At 38.0% G+C, this 21,557-nt stretch overlaps 1 protein-coding gene across 1 annotated transcript in view; it reads right to left on the reverse strand.

Annotated features, from left to right (window-relative positions):
- The window catches only part of LOC148899973 (insulin-like growth factor 1 receptor), a 73,137-nt gene that overhangs the window by 12,915 nt on the left and 38,665 nt on the right, over positions 1-21,557 (reverse strand). The window contains exons 3-11 of the mRNA XM_088991525.1: positions 14,675-14,978; positions 11,919-12,055; positions 11,450-11,594; positions 8,825-9,033; positions 7,537-7,663; positions 5,521-5,756; positions 4,150-4,317; positions 2,985-3,192; positions 54-361 (exon numbers count right to left, since the gene is read on the reverse strand). Of these exons, the coding sequence (XP_088847651.1) occupies positions 54-361; positions 2,985-3,192; positions 4,150-4,317; positions 5,521-5,756; positions 7,537-7,663; positions 8,825-9,033; positions 11,450-11,594; positions 11,919-12,055; positions 14,675-14,978 (1,842 nt within the window). The remainder of the gene's footprint in view (positions 1-53; positions 362-2,984; positions 3,193-4,149; positions 4,318-5,520; positions 5,757-7,536; positions 7,664-8,824; positions 9,034-11,449; positions 11,595-11,918; positions 12,056-14,674; positions 14,979-21,557) is intronic.

The raw sequence follows: 21,557 nt of genomic DNA on the forward strand, positions 1-21,557 counted from the left end.
TTATAAAATCATCCAAACCTGGTTACGACAAATTTAATTGGTGTTGCACTAACCTGCCGGCTTAGTTCTGGAGAAAACAAACTCGGCGGCGCTGCAACGTTGAACCTGTCGATTGCAAGCGTGAACGTCGATGCGATATACGGTGAATGGCTGTAAACCGAAGATCTGCAGCTCGCGCTCCGTAACCGCTTGTTCCACAAAATCAAACTCTCGCTCCGCCAATTCAGGATCGGCGACGCTGCTGTTGGCGCCAGCCTGCATGGGAGAGACTGTGCTGGTATTGGAGTAAAGTCGGTGTTGGCGTCGAGAGTGGGTAGCGTTGGCGATGTTGAATAAATCTCGACGACGGCGATCGGGCGGCCTGGAAAAGAGACATTAAAAAAAAAAAAAACACATTTAACGATTTAGTCCTTGCGGAGGCCATTTTAGCCACGAGAAATTTAAGAAGCGACAATGACTGACAGAAAAATAAAAAATAAAATCCTCATTTAAAAATATCGATGAGGTTTCTCCAGCCAGTCTTTGAAGGTGTCTGATAGAACGTTTATATCCACATACAGTAAAGTCTCGTTATATCGATATCGGATATATCGATAGTCCCGGTTATATCGATACTATTTCTATGCACGCACGGAGAAAATTACATGCAAACAGGGTCGGATATATCGATAGTCCCGGTTATATCGATATTTTTTCGGACTCCCTTGAATATCGATATAACGAGACTTTACTGTATATACACAGAAAATTAGATGTTTGTGTATCTGGGAACGGATTATTCTCATTTTAATGGTTTCCTATGGGAAATTAATTTTTGGGATACACACTTTTCGCCTTACACACTTTGTCTGGGAAGCAATAAATTCGTAAGCCACGCACCACCCCGATTTTCTCACAAGGGGGCGACAGACAATTCATTTCTGCTCATGGCTTTATTTATTTAATTTTATGACACTGATCAGGTTTACATGATTTATCGTGTTTTTTTTTTTTTAGTCTGTGTGTGTGTGAGGGAAAGAGGGTGTGGCATCTCCGTCGCTATTACAAAGGGTGGATGAGGGTGAAAACTTTCCAAAACTTATCAAGAGTGTGGGAAAAGGAAGTTGGTTGTTTTTAATAAAAGCGACACTGGTCTGTTGTTGGTTATTTGTGAGTGATGTCAGATGTAGCGAGTTTTTGTTTTTTTTTTTCGCTTTGGATACGTGTTGATCTCACGCAAGTCTTTGCTCTGTGTGTGTGTGTGTGTGTGTGTGTGTGTGTGTTCCAGTGAGTCATCGAGTTGTTTTCAATGCTTGGCAGCCTCAGGGAGATGAAGACAACTAGTGAGCATTTTTTGTTTTTGTAAATAGAGTCACAAAAGCAGCTCCAGTCATCTTTTTTTGCGGCCAGTCAACTTTGACCAAGAAACTTCAAACACATCCGGCTGCAAAATCAATAAGAACCATTAACATAAAAAAAAAGTGAACAGGGGATTTACACAGTAAGGTAAAACCTCGCTATTCACGATGGATAGGGAACCAAATGGGCAGTGAAAAGCGACAAAAAGAAGAGTCATTGACAACTTCTTAATCTTGGAATCTATCAATTGTAACTCCATCCTGGTTTGGTTCGGGACCGAGATAACCAACCAACACAACACAACTGCAACGTACAGATCGGACTGTGGGAAAAAAAAAATCATTGGCACCACCCTATTCACTTTCCAGAACTTGGACGCCACAAGAACCAAGACAAGGGCATGGAAAAAAAATCCTACTTGACCTTCCATATCCTGGCCACCATCTCTTCCAGCTACTGCATTCAGGTACGCGCGATTGAACCATGCGCCCCAAAACTCGCAGCCATTCAAACAACTTCTCCCCCCTCACAATTAACTCTTTAAACAATAATTTCAAATTTCCAGGACTTGCACATCACAAGAACCGAGACAAGGGTATGGAAAATCCTACTTGACCTTCCATATCCTGCCCACCACCTCTTACTGCTACTGCATTCACGATTGAACCGTGCGCACCATAACCAGCAGACATTCAAACACCTTCTTCTCCATCATTGTTAACTCTTTAAACAACACAGTGATACCTCGGTTTACGAAGCCCTTGGCTTACGAACTTTTCAGTTTACGAAAGTTAAATTTATGAAAATTTTACCTTGGCATACGAACAATTTTTCAGGGTAGACACGGAGCTGCCACAATGAGTCATGGGTCGTTCGCGAATGAGCCCGTTCTCCAAACAAGGAAATGGCAGCTGGCTTGTTTTAGTCCTCGATTCCCCGCCCCCAGTTGTTGGTTAAAGCCATGTGATTGGTTAAGAACGCAGCAGTGAGGGGAGGTTGTTTAAACATTAAAGAGACAGGCAGATGACAGAGAGAATGCCAAAATGGATTTCAACTTTGATAGTTCAAAGGTAGAGTGTAGACTGAAAGGTTAAAATTCCCATCAATCAGGCTCCACAAATAACCCGCACAAGCCATCTGTACACTTGATCCAAAAAGCCATCAACCCAGCTAAACAGAACACAATTGATGAGGAACTAGGTAAAATTATTGCATAGAAAGCACCGACAAGGGATCATTCCTCAAGATGATGAAAGAAGAAGGCTACATTCAAGAGTTTAATGCTAATAAAACCGGCCACTACATTCCATCAAGCCATCAATGACCATCACAAAAGGAAATAGACGGCTTTAGTATACACTACCGTTTTTTTCTTTAATTATAATACCATAGGACAGTGACTATACACAAAATAAGGTATATTTTGTATAGTTTTAAGGCTTAGAAAATTGGAAAGTAGAAAATTATGTTTTATGGGTATCTGGGAACGGATTATTCTCATTTTAATGGTTTCCTATGGGAAATAAATTTTTGGGATACACACTTTTCGCCTTACACACTCTGTCTGGGAACCAATTAAGTTGCTAAGATTATGTAACACTGTAATGTCAAATCTAACCCCCTCAAACAGCCACAAAAAAACATACCTGGGTGTAAAGATGGAGTTATGCAGGAAGTTCTCAAAGACTTTCCGGTAGGAGGCGTCCGCGGCCTCCGCCTCGAGGTCCTCCACCGATTTGGGGCAAGGGCAGCAGGGGCCCTTATCGGCGCCGTCTGGGTCCGACTTTGTGGGCTTGGTGTCGTCCTCCTGGTCCCCCACCCCGACTGCTGCCATCCTTACAGGGATCTTCAACTCTGTAGGAAAGGGGGGGGTTGTTGTCATAAAAGTGTGTATCTCAAAAATTAATTTCCCATAGGAAACCATTAAAATGTGAATAATCCGTTCCCAGGTTCCCATAAAACATAATTCTCTACTTTATAATTTTCTTGGCCTTAAAACTACACAAAATACACCTTATTTTATGCATAATAAATGCGCTATGGTGCTATAATTAAAGAAATAAACGGTAGTGTATACTAAAGCCGTCTATTTCCTTTTGTGATGGTCATTGATGGCTTGATGGAATGTAGTGGCCGGTTTCATTAGCATGAAACACTTGATGAGGAACGTAAGCGTCTTCTTTCACCATCTTGAGGAACGATCCCTTGTAGTTGCTTTCTCTGCGATAATTTTATCTAGTTCCTCATCAATTGTGTTCTGTTTAGCTGGGTTGATGGGCTTTTTGCATCAAGTGTACAGATGGCTTGTGCGGGTTGTTTGTAGAGCCCGAATGATGGGATATTTTAACCTTGCAGTCTACACTCTGCCTTTGAACTATCAAAGTTGAAACTTTCTCACTGTCGTCTGCCTGTTTCTTTAATGTTTAAACCACCTCCCACTCACTGCTGCGTTCTTGACCAATCACGTGCCTTTAACCGAAGAATGGGGGCGGGGAATAGAGGACAAAAACAGTCAGCTGACATTTTGTTGTTAGAAGAACGGGCGTGTTCGCAAACGACACATCACTCATTGAGGCAGCTCCGTGTACGAAAAAAGAGTTCGTAGGCCAAGGTAAAGTTCGTATGCCAAGGGGTTCGTAAACCGAGGTATCATTGTACCTCACTTTACATTCAGAAATTACATGTATTGTCTTTTTTTAAGCCACATTTTAAGTGCCTTGCACGCTGGGTCTGAGAGGACATTAATTTCATCTGTGCTGCATGTTATGCATATTAACATATTTGACAATAATATTCTGACTTTGACTATACCTTTGGAGCAGTAGTTGTGCTGGTACAATTCTCGGTCTTCGGCCTGCTGCTGCCAGCGCACCAGGTAGTAGGTTTGATTGCCGTTGGGGGACACTGGGGGCAACCAACGCAGCACCAGCTGGGTGGAGGAGTTGGAGTAGGCACGCACGTCCTGAGGCATGGAAGGTGCTGCGGTGACAAAAACAGGCCGGCGTTGGTTCTTTCTGGTGCTCAGATTTTCTTAGCACTGACATTCCAACAACGCGTGACTGGGTATTGATTTTAGTTTTTGCAAAGACAGAGGTAATAATAATACATTTCATTTATAAGCAGCTTTCAAAACTCTCAAGGTCACTTTACAGTCACAGGATAAGATTTCCTGTGGGTGAGCAACGGCAGCCACTCGCGCCAGCGTTCACGAGATAGCTCTATAGCTAATAACTAGCTAGATAGTTTACTCACTTAACGGACAACAGACACCATTTTTTTTTTTCCAAACTGACATCAGAAAAACGTTTTATAGCAGCTAAACTACCCAAAACAGGCAGGCTAATATTTTTAGTCAAATGCAAAACAACAATAAAAATGACCTTAAGTGTCCAAAAACTACTTAAAATGACCTCAGAAAGTTTCAGTTTCAGAAGGTCCCGCCCCCCCTGTTCGTGACGTCACGTCAGGACGTCTTGCCTTGCAGGAGAATCAAAACAATGGCTTCAGATTCGGAGAAGATTCTTTCTTGCTACTCATCCAGTTATGAATGATTCAAATAGTTCTGAAGAGGAAAGCATACATGTTTGCAATCGATTCAAGAATTTATTCCGTGCCATTTTGAGGCATTTGGACTCCAATGTAGTGCCCAGAATATGTACAAGATGGCGCCCAAGATCCGTCGGAAATGGGCTGATTTGTCTGCTGGGAATTTGTGTCAACTAGTATCAAATAGTAGTCTTGGCGCAACACACAACGATTCACCTTCGCGTTATTTATGTAGTTTTCCTTCTAATTTCGCCATCAACACAAAGTTTTCAGACCAAACAAAGTACCCAAAATGCATTGTGTGTCGCTTTCTCGGTTAGGGGTGTTCCTGACGTGACGTCACGTCAGGAATCGTCACCAACTCGAAAGCAAGACTTCCTGAATATTCCGCGCGAGTCTTAAAACGTAAAATATAGCTATATGCGGTGGAATCTTTGTAAAATACGCTCAGTAGAAGTCATTTGAAGTGATTTTACAAATTATGGACGCAACTTGTCCGGAGGCGTCGGTTGTCCTTGAAAACAGGAACACGAAAAAACGGGAAGAAACGACATGCAATGTCTACAAATCTACGATGAATCCAAATGTTTGTTTTTATAATAAAATTAATTCCACGACTCCTCCGAGTGGGTTTACCTGAAGGACTGGTGCGGATGTATACCACTTTGCTCTTAGCGCTGGGCACCTGCTTGTCATCCACCATAAGCGTGATGGCCTTGACGAAGACGGCGTACTGCGTCCACGGCTTCAAGCCGGAGAGCAGCACGCCGGGGTCGGTATCCTTGTCTTGGTGAAGCTCCACATCCACCATGTTCCAGCTGTTGGAGCCACAACCGTCCTGCCCGTCAAACTCTGTGATGTTCTGGTACGGCCTAAAAGAAAAGTCAAGTCTCTTTATATCGATATCGGTCATATCGATGGTACTGCTTATGACGATACTATTTTCATTTCCCGGCAAATTTCTAGTCTTTCATGATACAATTCGTTCCGGTTAGTAGGATACCCTTTTCATTCCCCGCCAGCCAATTTGGTCTGCTTATATGGATCCAAAAGCACCTTAAAGGACAACCGACGTCTCCGGACAAGTTGTGTCCATAATTTGTAAAATGGCTTCAAATGACTTCTACTGAGCGTATTTTACAAAGATTCCACCGCATATAGCTATATTTTACGTTTTAAGACTGGCGCTGAATATTTCGGAAGTCCGGAAGAATGTTTTTGAGTTGGTGACGAGTCCTCACGTTACGTCACTGAAGGAACGCCCCTGACCGAATAAAGGACACATTGTAGCAGTCCTTTCATCACGTCAATGCATTTTGCTGTACAGTGAGACCTCAACTTACAAACTTTTCGTCTTACAAATGTCAAAGTTATGAAACTTAAACCTTATAATAAGGACTATTTCCATAATATATACACCCACCACGGCTGGCAGAGTGATCTTCGGCGGAAGAACACGACCGAACAGCACCAGTGGTTAAGTTACCAACAGTCCTTATGGAAGGTGACTCTCCTTCCATAAGCCATCAACGACCATCAAAAAGGTAAAGAAAACTTTATTTTACAGCACAGTTTATTTCTTTAATTACAGTCCTCATGTAATGCGCCTCTCTTTCCAAACGGCAATTCCCTTTGACTTTCGACCTCCAACGCCATTCTATCAAGCCATAAATGACCATCACAAATGTAAATAAAGTGACTTTATGATACAATGCAGTATATTTATTTCATTACAATACAATAGCACATTTATTATACATAGAATAGGTATGTTGTGTGTAGTTTTAAGGCTTATTTAGTTAGTTGAAAAGTATATTTTATGGAAACCCGGGAACGGATTATTCCCATTGTAATGGTTTCCTATGGGAAATTTTCTTGTGAGATACACACTTTTCGCCTTACACACTCTGTCTGGGAACCAACTAAGTTCGTAAGTTGAGGTCTCACTGTACTTTGTTTGGTCTGAAAACTTCGTGTCACACCAAAAAGAGGCAGATGAGAGCGACAAAGCTCCGTGTAAAGAATTAATCACCCTGTGGAAACGGGCTGATTAATTCCTTACACGGAGCTTTGTCGCCATTTTCTGCCTCTTTTTGGTGCTACATTTCCGCCCCCAGGTAGCTCAAAATGGTACGGAATAAATTCTTTAATCGATTGCAAACATGTATGCTTTCCTCTTCAGAACTATTTGAATCATATTCATAACTGGATGAGTAACAAGAAAGAATATTCTCCGAATCTGAAGCCATTGTTTTGATTCTCCAGCAAGGCAAGACGTCTTGGGGTGACACCACGAACAAGGGGGCGGGACCTTCTGAAACTGGCCACTTCCGGGTTCATTTTTTTTTGCAGATTTTGGACACTATAAGTCATTTTTATTGGTGTTTTGCATTTGACTAATAATATCATACTGCGTGTTTTGGGTATTTTAGATGCTATAAAACGTTTTTATGATGTCAGTTAGGAAACAAAAAAGTGATGTCGGTTGTGCTTTAATGCAGTTCGGCGCAGGATCAGAAATGTCGATAGTCCGGTTATATCAATATTTTTTCCGAGTACCGAGAATATCAATATAACGAGATTTTACTGTATGCATGAGAAATCACAGCGTAGATCAGTAGTAGGAGGCGGACGGGCAAAATGGAAACCTACGCTTCTTTGTAGTAGACGATAAAGCTGATGAGGTCTCTGTAGTCTCTGGGGCGGTATCGCTGCCAGGTTAGCTTGATCCTGGTGCTGCTGGTGGTGTTGGACTTGAACTTTAGGATGGTGCTTTCGCCTGAGAGAGTAGAAGACGGTTCTTGCATTACAAATAATTCTTGCCTGGACGTTAAAAAAAAAGCTTCTCAAGAGTTTTTGACCATTTGTTTTGCCATTTGTAGTTACAGTTAAAGGACAACCGAGACCGAATAATACTAATACTAATACAGTAAAGTCTCGTTATATCGATATCGGATATATCGATAGTCCCGGTTATATCGATACTATTTCTATGCACGCACTGAGAAAATTACATGCTAACAGGGTCGGATATATCGATAGTCCCGGTTATATCGATATTTTTTCGGACTGCCTTGAATATCGATATAACGAGACTTTACTGTACTAATACTAATACTAATAATAATAAGAATAATAGTAATAAAAATAAAATAACAATAACAATAACAACAACAACAACAATAACAACAACAATAATAATAATACATTTAATTTCTAAGCGCCTTTTAAAACTCACAAGGACACTTTACAGTCACTGGATTTTTTTGCGTGGGTGAGCAGCGGCAGCCATTCGCGCCAGCGTTCGTTCACTCAACCCGGAAGTAAATAGCTAGCGTGCTAGCTAATAGATAGCCACTAGCTAGCCAGCTAGATAGATAGCCAAATGCACCATATAGCTAATAGCTAGCCAGACAGCGAATAGATAGCTAGCTAGATAGCCAGACTATAGCTAATAGATAGCAAATAGATAGCTAGCTCGATAGCTAGATAAATAAAAAGAAGTGACACTACTGAAGGCCTAAGAGTGACATGCACGGCCCGCCACTGGCATATGATCATGTTCAAAGTACAGTGATCCCTTGACTTACGGACTTAATTGGTTCCCAGACAGAGTGTGTACGGCGAAAAATGTGTATCCCAAAATTTAATTCGCATAGGAAACCATTAAAATGAGAATAATCCGTTCCCATAAGGTAAAATTTTCATAAATGTAACGTTCGTAAACCGAAAAGTTCGTAAGCCAAGGGGTTCGTAAACCGAGGTATCACCGTAAAAGGTTTTGATATCCATATTTAGCTTCTGTGAAAATATGAGCGAAATCATCATTCATAACCATGGAAAACAAATTAAAATGAGCATCATGCAATGTAAAGTGCCAAACTAAACTCCAGCAACCCCAAATGAAAACAGGAAATATTTGAACGGCTTCGGCGCTCACAGCTGGCTCGGTCGCCGTTGTTACGAAAGTCACTTTGGTCGAAGCGTCCCGGAACGCCCGTCTGCTCCCACATCTTTTGGATCTCCGAAACGCAGAGTTTGGGATTGGCCCGGAAGAACAGTTTCCCGCTCCTGATGGTGAGATTGTGCTGCTTCCAGTCCCACAGATATTGCAGTTGCTGGTTGTCGAAGGCCTTGAAGGCGTACATGCTATAGGGGTAAAGGAGATAAGGTGTCATCATCATTAATGTCACATTTTAGACCGCCATTTTAGACCACCATTGGTTCCCAGAGAGAGTGTGTAAGGCGAAAAGTGTGTATCCCAAAAATTGATTTCCCATAGGAAACCATTAAAATGAGAATGATCCGTTTGCAGGTCCCCATCAGACATAATTTTCTACTTATTAAGAAATAAACTGTACGGTATAATAAAGTCGTTTCATTTACCTTTGGGATGGTCGTTGAAGGCTTGATGGAATGGAGTGGCCGGTTTCCTCAGCATTAAACATTTGATGAGGAACGTAACCTTCTTCTTTCACCATCTTAGGGAATGATCCGTTGTAGGTGCTTTATCTGCGATAATTCTACCTAGTTCCTCATCAGTTGTGTTCTGTTTAGCTGGGTTAATAGCTTTTTGCATCAAGTGGACACATGGCTTGTGCGGGTTATTTGTGGAGCCTGATTGATTGGATATTTTAACCTTGCAGTCTACACTTTGCCTTTGAACTACCAAAGTTGAAACGCGTCCAAATGTCACTGTTTTCTATCCATTTTCTCACTCTCTCTCCCTGTCTCTTTAATGGTTAAACCACCTCCCCTCACTGCTGCGTTCTTGACCAATCAAGTGGCTTTAGCCGACGACTGGGGGCGGGGAATAGAGGACCAAAACAAGCCGCCTGCCATTTTCTTTTAGGAGAACGGGCTCGTTCACGAATGACACATCATTCATAGTGGCGCTCCGTGTGTATCCCGAAAAATAGTTTGTATGCTAAGGTGAAATTTTCATAAAATTAACGTTCGTAAACTGAAAAGTTCGTAAGCCAAGGGGTTCGCAAACCGAGGTATCACTGTACTAGGAACTAAATCGGTCCAAAAAAATGCCACATCTGAGGATGCGTTTTTAATGTAAAGAAATCAAGTCATCTGGCAACTTTATAGAGTTTTTGCTCATTACCAGACACATTCCGATCTGTTTTGTCACCGTTAATCATGAAAATAAGATCCGGAGAGAAGGGCAAGAGGGGTGGCGGGAGGTGCCTTTGTGGCTTTTTATGATACGCTGGGTACAACCCAGACATGAAGGAATGACTGCAATGTGGAGCCTTGGGACAGCGAGACTCTTGTGAACTCAAGGAGAAGCAAGAAGAAGGATGTTTTCCTGAACCGCCGCGATAGCTTCTTCATTCGATTTAGCCACTCTGATGACTTTTTGGTTTCAAAAAATAAAGTCCCCCTGTAACTATTGACGTCCAGTTTAGGATTAAAAATCAAGAATTATTGACCGTATTTGACATTAACATTTCAGCCAATTGGACATAAATGGAGGTGAGCTGTTCCATAATAAAAGTTTGACAAGTCATTCAAGTGTAAAAACATGTTAACCGTGTTTCCTTCCAAAAATGAATAAATAAGCAAACGCCTGCTTTTTTTTCTACACTCCTGACTGTAGAGTACAGTGATACCTTGGCTTACGAACTTAATTGGTTCCCAGGCAGAGTGTGTAAGGCGAAAAGTGTCGATCTCAAAAAAGAATTTCCCATAGGAAACCATTAAAATGAGAACAATCCGTTCCCAGGTCCCCATAAAACATAATTTTCTCCTAAATAAGCCTTAAAACTACACAAAATATACCTTATTTTATGTATAATAAATGTGCTATGGTATTATAATTAAAGAAATAAACTGTACGGTATAATAAAGTCGTTTTATTTACCTTTGTGATGGTCTTTGATGGCTTGATGGAATGGATAGTTTTTGCATAAAGTGTCTCAAGGAGCTCTGGGTTGTACATCTTGGAAGTTGTGATATTGCAACAGATGCAAGCAGACACACTCCAAAGATCATTAATAGCTGGTTCCCTTGCTTGTCTTTTCATTTCAAATTGAACTGATGACTTTTGTGGGTTATTTGTGGAGCCTGATTGATGGGAATTTTAACCTTGCAGTCTACACTCTGCCTTTGAACTATCAAAGTTGAAACGAGTCCAATTTTCACCGTTTTCTATCCATTTTCTCACTCTCTGTCTCTTTAATGTTTAAACCACCTCCCCTCACTGCTGCGTTCTTGACCAATCACATGGCTTTAACCGATGACTGGGGGCGGGGAATAGCGGACCAAAACAAGCCGGCTGCCATTGTCTTTTCGGAGAACGGGCGAACGACACATTACTCATTGTAACATCTCCGTGTGTATCCCAAAAAATAGTTTGTATGCCAAGGTAAAATTTTCATAAATTTAACGTTCGTAAGGTGAAAAGTTCATAAGCCAAGGTATCACTGTCATTTTAAAAATGTCAACAGTCATTCAAGCATAAAATGACGCTAACAACCATTATGATGGGGTGGGGAAGAAACACCACACTAAGTCTTAGCTTCTTTGCTAATGGAGCGCGTTTGTGTGTTCTTACTCATCCACGAGTTGCTCGCCGTCGATGTATCGCAGGCTGCGAAGGAAGGCCAGCGAACTGAGCGTGTGCGAGTGCGTTATGCGCACGTAGCCCGTCACCCTCTGGATCAAACCCGTGAAGCTCTCCAGCTCGGCCACCATATTGTCTGTTGAGACAAAATGTCCAAAAATCAATCAATAACAAACAAAAAAAAAACAACACGTTGAATAATGATCGTTGGACTTTCTTCTTATATTCCATATTTTTTTTTATAGTTTTCTATGTAGGAAATGACACAGCCCTCAGAATTTCCAAGGTCCTGGTCTAGACTTTGCGTGACATCACCGCGGATTGTAAAAAGTGTTTTTGCCTCTTCCATGTTTAGACTACACCATAGCCACAAACCCGGCCTCCCTTCAAAAGTATCGGAATGGTGAGGGAGGCAAAGTCTTGCCGTGCGTGCATTTGTAATGACCAACGGTGTACTCACGGCCTCTGCGGATGTTTATGTGCAGGTTGCCTTTAATAACCGTGCAGCCTTTCAGGGACTGCGCGGCGTCCATGGAATCGATGACCTTCTCGTCGCAAACTTTATCGCACAGGCCGTCGCAAGCGGTGCAGGACATGCTGGAGAGACAGACAAAACGTACGGTCTGGAGTTCAAAACAGGTCTTTGTTTGACTTAGTGCTAAACGTCCATTTCAAATACAAAAATAAATATGTAGAAAATGATATAGGGTGAATACAACTATCGATGAAAAGGTTTCTTCAGCCGTCATCTGTGCTACAATACTAGGAAACTGCATAGGGCTAAAGTACACAAAAATAAACACTTGGTTTAAACTGCTGGTTTGTAATTTTTTTTAACCTTGATGGAAAAAAAAATACTTGATGCATAATTTAATGCAGAAAAAAATTGTGTTTGCTGCCGAAAATAAATGAATGAATGAATAAATAGGTGAGTAAATGCATAAATAATTAAATAAGCAGATACATAAATAGGTAAATAAATAAATAGGCAGGTATATAAATAAATAAGTAAATAAATAAACACATAAATAAATAAAGAGAGAAGTAGATAAATAAATAAATGAATAAATGAATGAAAAAATAAATACATAAATAAATAAATAGGTGTTTAAATGCATAAATAATTAAATAAGCAGATACATAAATAGGTAAATAAATAAATAGGCAGGTATATAAATAAATAAGTAAATAAATAAACACATAAATAAAGAGAGAAGTAGATAAATAAATAAATGAATAAATGAATGAAAAAATAAATACATGAATAAATAGGTGTTTAAATGCATAAATAATTAAATAAGCAGATACATAAATAGGTAAATAAATAAATAGGCAGGTATATAAATAAATAAGTAAATAAATGAACAAATAAATAAATAAAGAGAGAAGTAGATAAATAAATAAATGAATAAATGAATGAATAAATAAATAGGTGTGTAAATGCATAAATAATTAAATAAGCAGATACATAAATAGGTAAATAAATACATAGGCAGGTATATAAATAAATAAGTAAATAAATAAACACATAAATAAATAAAGAGAGAAGTAGATAAATAAATAAATGAATAAATGAATGAATAAATAAATAAATAGGTGTGTAAATGCATAAATAATTAAATAAGCAGATACATAAATAGGTAAATAAATAAATAGGCAGGTATATAAATAAATAAGTAAATAAATAAACACATAAATAAATAAAGAGAGAAGTAGATAAATAAATAAATGAATAAATGAATGAATAAATAAATAAATAGGTGTGTAAATGCATAAATAATTAAATAAGCAGATATATAAATAGGTAAATAAATGAATAGGCAGGTATATAAATAAATAAACAAATAAATAAAGAGAGAAGTAGATAAATAAATAAATGAATACATGAATGAAAAAATAAATACATAAATAAATAGGTGTCTAAATGCATAAATAATTAAATAAGCAGATACATAAATAGGTAAATAAATACATAGGCAGGTATATAAATAAATAAGTAAATAAATAAACACATAAATAAATAAAGAGAGAAGTAGATAAATAAATAAATGAATGAATAAATAAATACATAAGTAAATAAATAGGAAGGTAAATAAAAATGAATAAATGCATGGATGAATACATATAGGATGATTTAAAAATTAGGAGGAAGGCAAACAAATAAATTATTAAATAGGTAGATAAATAAATAGGTAGATAAATAAATAGGTAGATAAATGTATAGAAAAATAAATAAAAATAAATATAGGATGATTTAAAAATTAGGAGCAAGGTAAAAAAATGAAGACACGAAAAATAGAAACAAAATAAAAAGCGAAAATGATCAAATAAACAAAAAAGCAAATAAATATATATGTAAGTAAGTAAATAAATAAATAAATAAATAAATAAATAACGAAAATGAACAAATAGACAAATAAGCAAATAAATAGGTCTGTAAATAAATAAATAATTACATAAATAAATCGGGAGATAAATTGGTCGATAAATAAATAAATAGTTAATAAATAAACAGGTGAATAAATAAATATAGGATGATTTAAAAATTAGAAGGAAGGTAAAAAAAAAAGCATCGACACAAAAAAAATAGAAACAACATAAAAAACAAAAATGAACAAATAAACAAATAAGCATATACAGCAAATAAATAAATAGGTATGTAAATGTATAATTAAATAAATGAATAAATAATGAATAAATAAGTAGATATATAGGTTGATAAATAAATAAATAGGTAGGTAAATAAATAAAAATGAATAAATCAACACATGGATAAATAAATAAATAAATAAATAAACATAGGATGATTTAGAAATCAGGAGGAAGGTTAAAAAAATTGCACCGACACAAAAAAAATAGAAACTAAATAAAAAACGAAAAATAAACAAATACAAATACAGTAAATTAATAGGCATTTAAATAGATAATTAAATAAACACATAAATACATAAATGAATAGGTAGATCAATAGCTTAGTAAATAAAGAAATAGGTAGGTAAATAAATAAAAATGAATAAATGCATACATGGATAAATAAATAAATATAGGATGATTTATAAATCAGGAGGAAGGTTAAAAAATGCATCAACACAAAAAATAGAAACAAAAGAAAAATAAAAAAAAATACAAAAATGAATGCACCAAATATTAAAATGCTCGCCATCTTAGATGCTAATGCTAGAGTGGGCTAAGCTAGATGTAGCGCAGCAGGCTAACCTGTTGGAAGCGGTGCGCGTATACCCGAAAGGGCATTCGGTCATGCACTCGCCCTCGTGGATGACGAAGCTGTCGTAGTCCGGCAGGTGGACTCTGGAGCAGAGCTCGGCGCTGACGCAGCGCCAACCCTCAAACTTGTAGGTGCCGGGCGGACAGTCTGGCACGCAGCGGCCTTGGTGGTAGTAATGCACGCAGGCGGCGCAAGAGCTGTCGCTACCCGCCACGCTGCAGCTTCCCAAGCACTGCGGGTGGCAGCAGTCGCCGTTGTCTGTGCACGCTCGCCGACCGCATTTCTCTGGGCATTCTGATGGCAAAAGACAAAAGGGGAAGAAAAAAAACAAGTGAACATTATTTATAGAACACAGTGATACCTCGGTTTACGAACGTTACATTTATGAAAATTTTACCTTGGCATACAAACTATTTTTCGGGATACACACGGAGCGCCACGATGAGTTATGTGTCGTTCGCGAATGAGTCCGTTCTTCTAACAACAAAATGGCAGCTGACTGTTTCGTCCCATATTCCCCGCCCCAGTCTTCAGTTCAAGCCACGTGATTGGTCAAGAACGCAGCAGTCAGGGGAGGTGGTTGAAACATTAAAGAGACAGGCAGACGACGGAGAGGGAGTGACAAAATGGATAGAAAACAGTAAAATTTGGACTAGTTTCAACTTTGATAGTTCAAAGGCAGAGTGTAGACTGCAAGGTTAAAATTCCCATCAATCAGGCTCCACAAATAACCCGCACAAGGCATCTGAACACTTGATGCAAAAAGCTATCAACCCAGCTAAACAGAACACAATTGATGAGGAACAAGGTATAATTATCACCTACAAGGGATCATTCCTCAAGATGGTGAAAGAAGAAGGCTACGTTCGTCATCAAGTGTTTAATGCACATTTATTATACATAAAATAAGGTTATATTTTGGGTAGTTTTCAGGCTTAGAAAATTATAAAGTAGAAAAGTATGTTTTATGAGGACCTGGGAACGGATTATTCTCATTTTAATGATTTCCTATGGGAAATTAATTTTTGGGAAACACACTTTTCGCTTTACACACTCTGTCTGGGAACCAATTAAGTTCGTAAGCCAAGGTAACACTGTATTTATATAATACGCACTTACGGAAACAATTATTATTTTCTCTTTATTAGCTGACGTCAAAACTTGCAAGTGGTTTGAAAATTACAAACTCCCCCTGGGATTGAAAAGATTGTGACATCTCCTTTATTATTGATTTTTGGAAATATGACACATGAAAATATGAAAAACACATGACAACGATTATGTCCAATTATATGATTCTTATGCTCTGGGTGAGCTAACATCTGAGAACCACGACAAGACCCCCCATGAAGCGTACAAATTGCTCAATCGCCTGTCGTGGGGGTCTACTCAGCTTCCAATATCAATGGCAGTCACAAATAATAATAATAATAATACAGTAAAGTCTCGTTATATCGATATTGGATATATCGATAGTCCCAGTTATATCGATACTATTTCTATGCACGCACGGAGAAAATTACATGCAAACAGGGTCGGATATATCGATAGTCCCGGTTATATCGATATTTTTTCGGACTCCCTTGAATATCGATATAACGAGACTTTACTGTAATAATAATGATAATAATAATAATAATAATAATAATAATAATAATAATAATTATTATTATTATTATTATTATTATTATTATTAACAGCTGAAGCTGGAACAAAGCGCTAACATGGAAAAAAAGGGAAAATGCTGCCCCCATGTGGAAGGGAAAAACATTGCCAGAGGTCTGGCCAGCGCTTTATCAGCATCTAAGCAAGAAAAAAATAAAAGCAAACTAATTCGGGAAAGGCGCTCAACGTCATATTTTCAATTCAAGAATAAAGTGTGTGAGTGAATGAGTGAATCATCGCTTCAACAAAGTTAGGGGAAAAAAATCAATTGTGTGTCTATCAAGGAACAAAAAAAAAATGGAACCCACGTCCAAGATTATCACACACATCAAACACAGGCAATACAGTGAGTGACATTGGCTTATGAATTTAATCGGTGACCCAGACAGAGTGTGTAAGGCGAAAAGTATGTATCCCAAAAACTAATTTCCCATAGGAAACCATTAAAATGAGAATAATTTGTTTCCAGGTCCCCAGAAAACTTTCTACTTTCTAATTTTCTAAGCTTTAAAACTACACAAAATACACCTTATTTTATGTATAATAAATGTGCTATGGTATTATAATTCAATAAATAAACTGTACTGTATAATAAAGTCATTTTATTTACCTTTGTGATGGTCGTTGATGGCTTGATGGAATGGAGTGGCCGCTTTCATCAGCATTAAACACTTGGATTGGATTGGATATACCTTTATTAGTCTCACAGTGGAGACATTTACATTTCACACTTGATGAGGAACGTAGCCTTCTTCTTTCACCATCTTGAGGAATGATCCCTTGTAGGTGCTTTCTCTGCGATAATTTTATCTAGTTCCTCATCAATTGTATTCTGTTTAGCTGGTTTGATAGATTTTTACATCAAGTGTTCAGATGGCTTGTGCGGCTTATTTGTGGAGCCTTATTGATGGGAATTTTAACCTTGCAGTCTACACTCTGCCTTTGAACTATCAAAGTTGAAACAAGTCCAGATTTCATCTATCCATTTTCTCACTCGCTCTCTCTCTCGTAGTCTGCCGGTCTCTTTAATGTTTAAACCACCTCTCCTCACTGTTGCGTTCTTGACCAATCACGTGGCTGTAACCGAAGACTGGGGGCGGGGAATAGAGGACAGAAACAGTCGGCTGCCATTTTGTTGTTAGGAGAACGGGCTCGTTTGCGAACAACACATCACTCATTGTGGCAGCTCCGTGTGTATCCCGAATAATAGTTTGTATGCCAAGGTTAAATTTTCATAAATTTAACATTCGTAAACCGAAAAGTTCGTAAACCGAAGTATCACAGTAGTTTGATGAACTCCTGCTAGAGGCTTAAACCGTAAATGATGCCCAATCAGAAACAGGTGCTGAGACAGATGTGAACAGCCCCCCCCCCCCCCCTCCATTGCCATCAAACACAGGCAATAAATGGAAACAATAGACGCCAACTAAAGTAAATTCAGACGTCAACAGAACAACAAAGTCGTTTCGTGGCATGGAAAAAAAAATCTATTTTTCGCCCACAAAACCCAACAATGGACCCGCATTCTGTCCACTTTGATTCAAAACAAAATCATCAGTCATTGACCACGAGGTGACCTTCACCTGTCCACCAATCAAAACCTTCCAAACTGTGTGGTCCCACTAGCCATTCAGCAGGCTGTTTTTTTTTCTTTTTTGTGGTTGCGTGTCTCACTTTGGCACACAATGTTCTTCCACTACAAAAACGCCCACCCTCCCTTAACGCCCTCCTTGAGCAACCCTGTGACCTTACACCAAGTTAAAAAAAAAATGGTGACAAACAGCTGGTGTAAGTAAAAGGGCGGGAACCCGCTGCACTAAGCTAGTCTGACACATAGCGGTTAGCTGTTTTTTTTTACATGTTGCTGGGCTGCAAGAAGAAATAAGGGATGTGAAAAGGTGGTGATAAGGAATGAATGGAGGAGGAAAGTCTTTTTTTTTTTACGTGATGGGCTTGCTTCCAAAAAATAAATGCTGTGGGAGGGACTGCCAGTAGAGGGGGGGGGGGGTGGGGGTTGGCAAGTTATTGTCACTTCCAGTAAGGAATACAGTGATACCTTGGCTTACTAACTTAATTGGTTCCCAGACAGAGCGTGTCAGGTGAAAAGTGTGTATCCCAAAAATTAATTTCCCATAGGAAACCATTACAATGAGAATATTCCGTTCCCAGGTCCTCATAAAACATAATTTTCTACTTTCAAATTTTCTAAGCCACAAAATATACCGTAATTTATGTATCATAAATGTGCTTGATGGAATGGAGTGGCCGGTTTCCTCAGCATTAAACACTTGATGAGTAATGTAACTTCTTCTTTCACCATCTTGAGGAATGATCCCTTGTAGGTGCTTTCTATGCAATAATTTTACCTAGTTCCTCATCAATTGTGTTCTGTTTAGCTGGGTTGATAGCTTTTTGGCATCAAGATTACAGATGGCTTGTGCGGGTTATTTGTGGCGCCTGATTGATGGGAATTTTAACCTTGCAGTCTACACTCTGCCTTTGAACTATCAAAGTTGAAACGAGTCAAAATTTCACCGTTTTCTATCCATTTTCTCATCCTCTCTCTGTCGTCTGCCTGTCTCTTTAATGTTTGAACAACCTCCCCTCACTGTTGCGTTTTTGACCAATCACGTGGTTTTAACCGAAGACTGGGGGCGGACATGCATGATACATGAAACCATTCCATCAAGCCATCAACGACCATCACAAAGGTAACTAAAACAGCTTTATTATATAGTAGTTTATTTCTTTAAGTATAATACCATAGCACATTTATTATACATAAAATAAGGTGTATTTTGTGTAGTTTTAAGGCTTAGAAAATTAGAAAGTAGAAAATTATGTTTTATGGGGACCTAGGAACGGATTATTCTCATTTTAATGGTTTCCTATGGGAAATTAATTTTTGGGATACACACTTTTGACCTTACACACTCTGTCTGGGAACCAATTAAGTTCGTAAGCCAAGGTATCACTGTATTCCCGATGCCATTGTTTAGATTGTGATGGAATATACATACAACCACATTCGGAATAAGGGTGTGTAACAACAAAATGTGAAAACAAAACCACGACAGACTGACGCATTCACTGACTACCAGCATGTTCACCTTTTCCATTCATTTGTGGGAGAACGGTGTAGATCAAAAAAAGGATCGGCAAATGTGTACCAGGCGGGAAAGTATTCTGGGAACTCCACATCGGTCGCCAGCCAAACAGCGAGAATCTTTCTGGTCCGTTGCATTCAAATTATGCTATTGTCGCGGACCCCAAATGTGCGACGAAAACAAGCGGGACTCTTGGTCCTCGTCGACGGTGGTCTGTGTCGTTTCTAATTTGTTGATGCTCGGTTCCCATCAGAGGACGCCGTCCTGGCCTAATGCTGATCTTAACAAACCTGCCCCGATGAGATCGCTACAGGCGGATATCCGCGTGGTCGCTTGGTGGTTTTCCAATGACTGCGTTGCCCAGGTGATAAACACTGACGGTAAACAGGCCATCGGGGATCCTTCAACTTCCTCTGCGACTTAGCTTTGTAATTAGCAGTTAGCCATTTTTATTCCCCTCAAAGGGAGGGTCTGAGCTTAATTTACAACAAGACTCAGGGGTGATGTTTTTCTTTTTTTTTAAATACATTCACCTTTCCGCAACAGTTTCTGGTCATTTATGAAATGTAGTCAACCTAAATAAACTAATTAATTAAAAAAAAAAAAATGCACATTGAATGCACATGTCCAATTTTGCAGTATTGAAGTACAAAAATAAAAAAAATCTAATAAAAAGTGCACATTGAATGCACACGTCCAACTGTCCAGTATTGAAAAAAAATAAAAAATAAAATAAAAAGGTACATTGAATGCACATACCATCTGTCCAGTGTTGAAGTAAAAAATAATAATACAGTAAAGTCTCGTTATATCGATATTCAAGGGAGTCCGAAAAAATATCAATATAACCGGGACTATCGATATATCCGACCCTGTTAGCATGTAATTTTCTCCGTGCGTGCATAGAAATAGTATCGATATAACCGGGACTATCGATATATCCGATATCGATATAACGAGACTTTACTGTAATTAAAAATGCATATCGAATGCACGCGTCCAACTGTCCAGTGTTGAAGTAAAAAATAAAATAAAAATAAAATAAAAAATGCACATTGAATGCACATATCAGAATTTCCAGTGTCAAAGTAAAAAAAAAATAAAATAAAATAATGCACATGTCCAACGGCCCAATGTTTAAGTAAATAAATAAAAAATAAGAATAAAAAATGCACATTAAATGCACATGTCCAAATGTCCAATGTTTAAGTAAATAAATAAAAAATAAAATACAAAATGCACATTTAATGCATATGTCCAAACGTCCAGTGTTGAAGTAAAAATAATAATAATAATAAATATACATCTCGAATGCACATGTCCAACTGTCCAGAATTGAAATAAATAAAATAAAATAAAATAAAATAAAATAAAAAGGTGCATTGAATGCACATGGCTTCTGTCCACTGTTGAAGTAAAAAAAAAAAAAAAAGCATATCGAATGCACATGTCCAACTGTCCAGTGTGGAAGTAAAAAATAAAATAAAAATAAAATAAAACATGCACATTGAATGTACATGTCCAAATTTCCACTGTCAAAGTAAAAAAATTAAAAATAAATAAAATAATGCACATTTAATGCACATGTCTAACTGTCCAATGTTTAAGTAAACGAATAAAAATAAAAAAATGCACATTAAATGCACATGTCCAAATGTCCAGTGATGGGGTAAAAATAAATAAATAAAATAATGCCCATTAAATGCACATGTCCAACTGTCCAATGTTTAAGTAAATAAATAAAAAAATAAGAATAAAAAATGCACATTGAATGCACATGTCCAAATGTTCACTGTCAAAATAAAAAATGAAAAATAAAATAAAATAATGCACATTGAATGCACATATCCAAATGTCCACTGTCAAAGTAAAAAATAAAATAAAATAAAATAATGCACATTAAATGTCCATATGAAACTGCCCAGTGTTGAAGTAAATAAATAAAACAATAAATGAAATAATGCACATTGAATGCATGTGTCCAACTTTCCAGTGTTAAAGAAAAAAATAAATAAAAATAAAATAAAAACGCACATCGGATGCATGTTCAAAAACGTGTTGTGTCGAAAAAAAATAAAAATAAATAGATAGATAAATAATG

The sequence above is a fragment of the Hippocampus bargibanti genome, linkage group LG03 (assembly GCF_051943395.1).
Source record: "Hippocampus bargibanti isolate YZ-2025 linkage group LG03, ASM5194339v1, whole genome shotgun sequence".
Classification (NCBI taxonomy): domain Eukaryota; kingdom Metazoa; phylum Chordata; class Actinopteri; order Syngnathiformes; family Syngnathidae; genus Hippocampus; species Hippocampus bargibanti.